Source organism: Penaeus chinensis, chromosome 32 (assembly GCF_019202785.1).
Source record: "Penaeus chinensis breed Huanghai No. 1 chromosome 32, ASM1920278v2, whole genome shotgun sequence".
NCBI lineage: Eukaryota > Metazoa > Arthropoda > Malacostraca > Decapoda > Penaeidae > Penaeus > Penaeus chinensis.
In genome coordinates, this window is record NC_061850.1 from 6,052,206 (window position 1) to 6,054,705 (window position 2,500).

Below are 2,500 nucleotides of genomic sequence, written 5' to 3' on the forward strand. Positions count from 1 at the left end.
TCAAGTCAATTTCAAAAGAAAAGAAACCAGCATTGCCTGATCAATATTAAGTCTATTTATAAACCAAGTTAATCGTAAGGGCAATCAAATTTAATTACAACTGTAAAAATATATATACTGTCACTTTAGCAAAAAAAAAAAAATATCTTATTCTTTAATCAGAAAAAGAGCACCTGATAACTGAAAACTGATCATTAGAATTTAATATACAATCATAATAACAGTAGTACACTGCAGCTTTTCTTCTTACATGACTGACATCGAGAGTTCCTTCCGATTGCTCTCCTAGTCTGGATTTCGAGCCTGTTTCCTCTTCAGAAGTTTTGTTGTCCGGTAATCTCGGTGAATTCTCCTTCATTATCTCCGAGTCTGACACATCAATGTCATCTGAAAATGTATCCAAAATAAAAATACTAGAAGATATGTTTTGACTGTAGGGATATGGTTATCACTTATCTGTACTTTCACTGGTACTTGTCAATACAAATGTAAACATAATATATGAACTTTGATTAAAGAAATACTAGTAGTCATATATACAGCAAATAACTATTTTAGAAAATGTAAACAAGGTTTATTTAAAAAATGAGCATATCAAAATTCTTTTTAATTATATCTATATATGTATAAGGTAACTCACCATCATCCATTTCAAGTAAATCAACTTCAATTATGCCTTTTTCTCCAAACATTCCACTTTCCTGAAACACCAATATGGTAATCACAATGATATTATAAAAGTCAATGTAAAAAAGAAAACAAGAGCTAGGCTTAAAAAGATTATATCATTGATATTCTAATATAAAAACAAAAATTCATACTGCATATTGCTATATACTGTAAAATATTTGGGTCTGTTCCTGAAGCTTTAAAAAATTCTTTAATCAAAGTCCATTCTCACGTAATTTTGATAATATTTCAATGTCTGAAAAGAAAAGTCGCACCCAGTGAATATCAGATTAGGATGAACGATGAAAGCCTACCAAGTTCCATCTTATATTCTGAGGAATGGTTTTATCCCAATGTTTATGCCCCTAAAATGAGATTTTTATTTTATTTATTTATTTATCTATTTATTTATCTATTTATTTATTTTATATAGTTATTGTATTTTGCATATAGTAGGACCCTTCATTGTCTAGATATTTTACACACACACATATACACAGTCAACAGACATATAACACCAACATAAACCTACATAAATAAAAATCAACACTCATACAATGCCTGGCCTTTCCCCAGGCCCCCATAAAGTGCTTGTTGTGCTGGCTGTATATGATTTGGAATGCCAAGGATTAAAAGTTGTGTTAGTACCTAAATACAGAGTCTACCTTAGAGAAGCACCACTTGACATCCTGGCCAAGGATACATTAAAAAAGTTTTCCACGTAAGAAAGTAAGGTATACCTGGTTACCCCTCCACCCCCTGCCCCAAGAACCACACTGCCTCCCAATTCTAGGAGGAGGCATAGGGCACCCAGGATTATTTCCTCGTGCTTATTTCTTTCCTTCATCCAACTTTGGTGGTGTCACCTTCCTTTATATACTTCCTGTTGCTATCTTTATGCATTGTACAAATGTGAAAGTATGAATATATGAAAAATATTAAGAAATGACCAAATCAACACAGGGCAACCATACTGCCCTACAACAGAGAGAGAGAGAAATCAGTGGTGTTGTGTGGCTCTGCTTTCTTGGCAGAAACAAGAAAAATCCAAATCTGAATTCAATTGTCTTTTTCAAAAATTTGCTCAACAATCTATTTTTGGTTTATAAAAACAAGACTGATCAATGGACTGCCCATACCACATCCTAATTTTTTTGGTCTATTTCTCAAAAAACAGATACAAATAACAGTATTTTCTGAACGCAGGATCAAGAGAAAAAAAATAAAAAATAAAAGGGTAAAGATTAGAAGTCAGTCCTCAAAAAGTGAATAAATAAATAAATAATATATATGAATGAATTAATTAAATAAATAAAAAAGAAATTGAGACAGTTCCCTCAACCAAGTACATTATACTGCAAAGTGAAATCCTTTTCCTTTTTCCTCCCACATGATATTCTAAAAGTTTATCTTCAAGCTTAATGAAAACTAACTTTTTTTTGTGTGATAATTATGCATCCAAGGTTGGATTAAAAAAGGGTAACTCCATAAGTTAAGAAACTTTTAATTATTACTTACCATACTATGACCAACTTCAATTAATTTCTTTGAGGGTTCTTGTGGTCTGTATTTTGTCTCAGGCTCTTCATCAGGAGGCTCAAACTCCATTACTCTTGATGATTCATCCTCTAACCTCCTTGGGGATGAGCCGCCTGCAAGCAAATCATTGTAGTTAGCTTGTCTGTTGTCTCACAAACTACATACAATTCTACATAGAAGTAAAAAAGTGGAAAAAAAAATCACTTTCTCAAGTAATGTTGAATGACTAAATTTGGTAACTTCAGGTGTCATGTGAAAAGATTCATTTACATATTTTACAGTAAGTGTAACA

At 31.9% G+C, this 2,500-nt stretch overlaps 1 protein-coding gene across 7 annotated transcripts in view; it reads right to left on the reverse strand.

Moving 5' to 3' along the window:
* The window catches only part of LOC125042520, a 30,708-nt gene that overhangs the window by 12,702 nt on the left and 15,506 nt on the right, over positions 1–2,500 (reverse strand). For 6 of the 7 annotated variants that reach the window (XM_047638167.1, XM_047638169.1, XM_047638168.1 and 3 more), the window contains 3 exons: positions 2,188–2,321; positions 641–701; positions 251–387 (listed from right to left, as the gene is read on the reverse strand). In XM_047638167.1, the coding sequence (XP_047494123.1) occupies positions 251–387; positions 641–701; positions 2,188–2,321 (332 nt within the window). Of the gene's footprint in view, positions 1–250; positions 388–640; positions 702–2,187; positions 2,322–2,500 lie in introns of those variants that run through there. The other variant, XM_047638172.1, reaches the window with a different exon arrangement.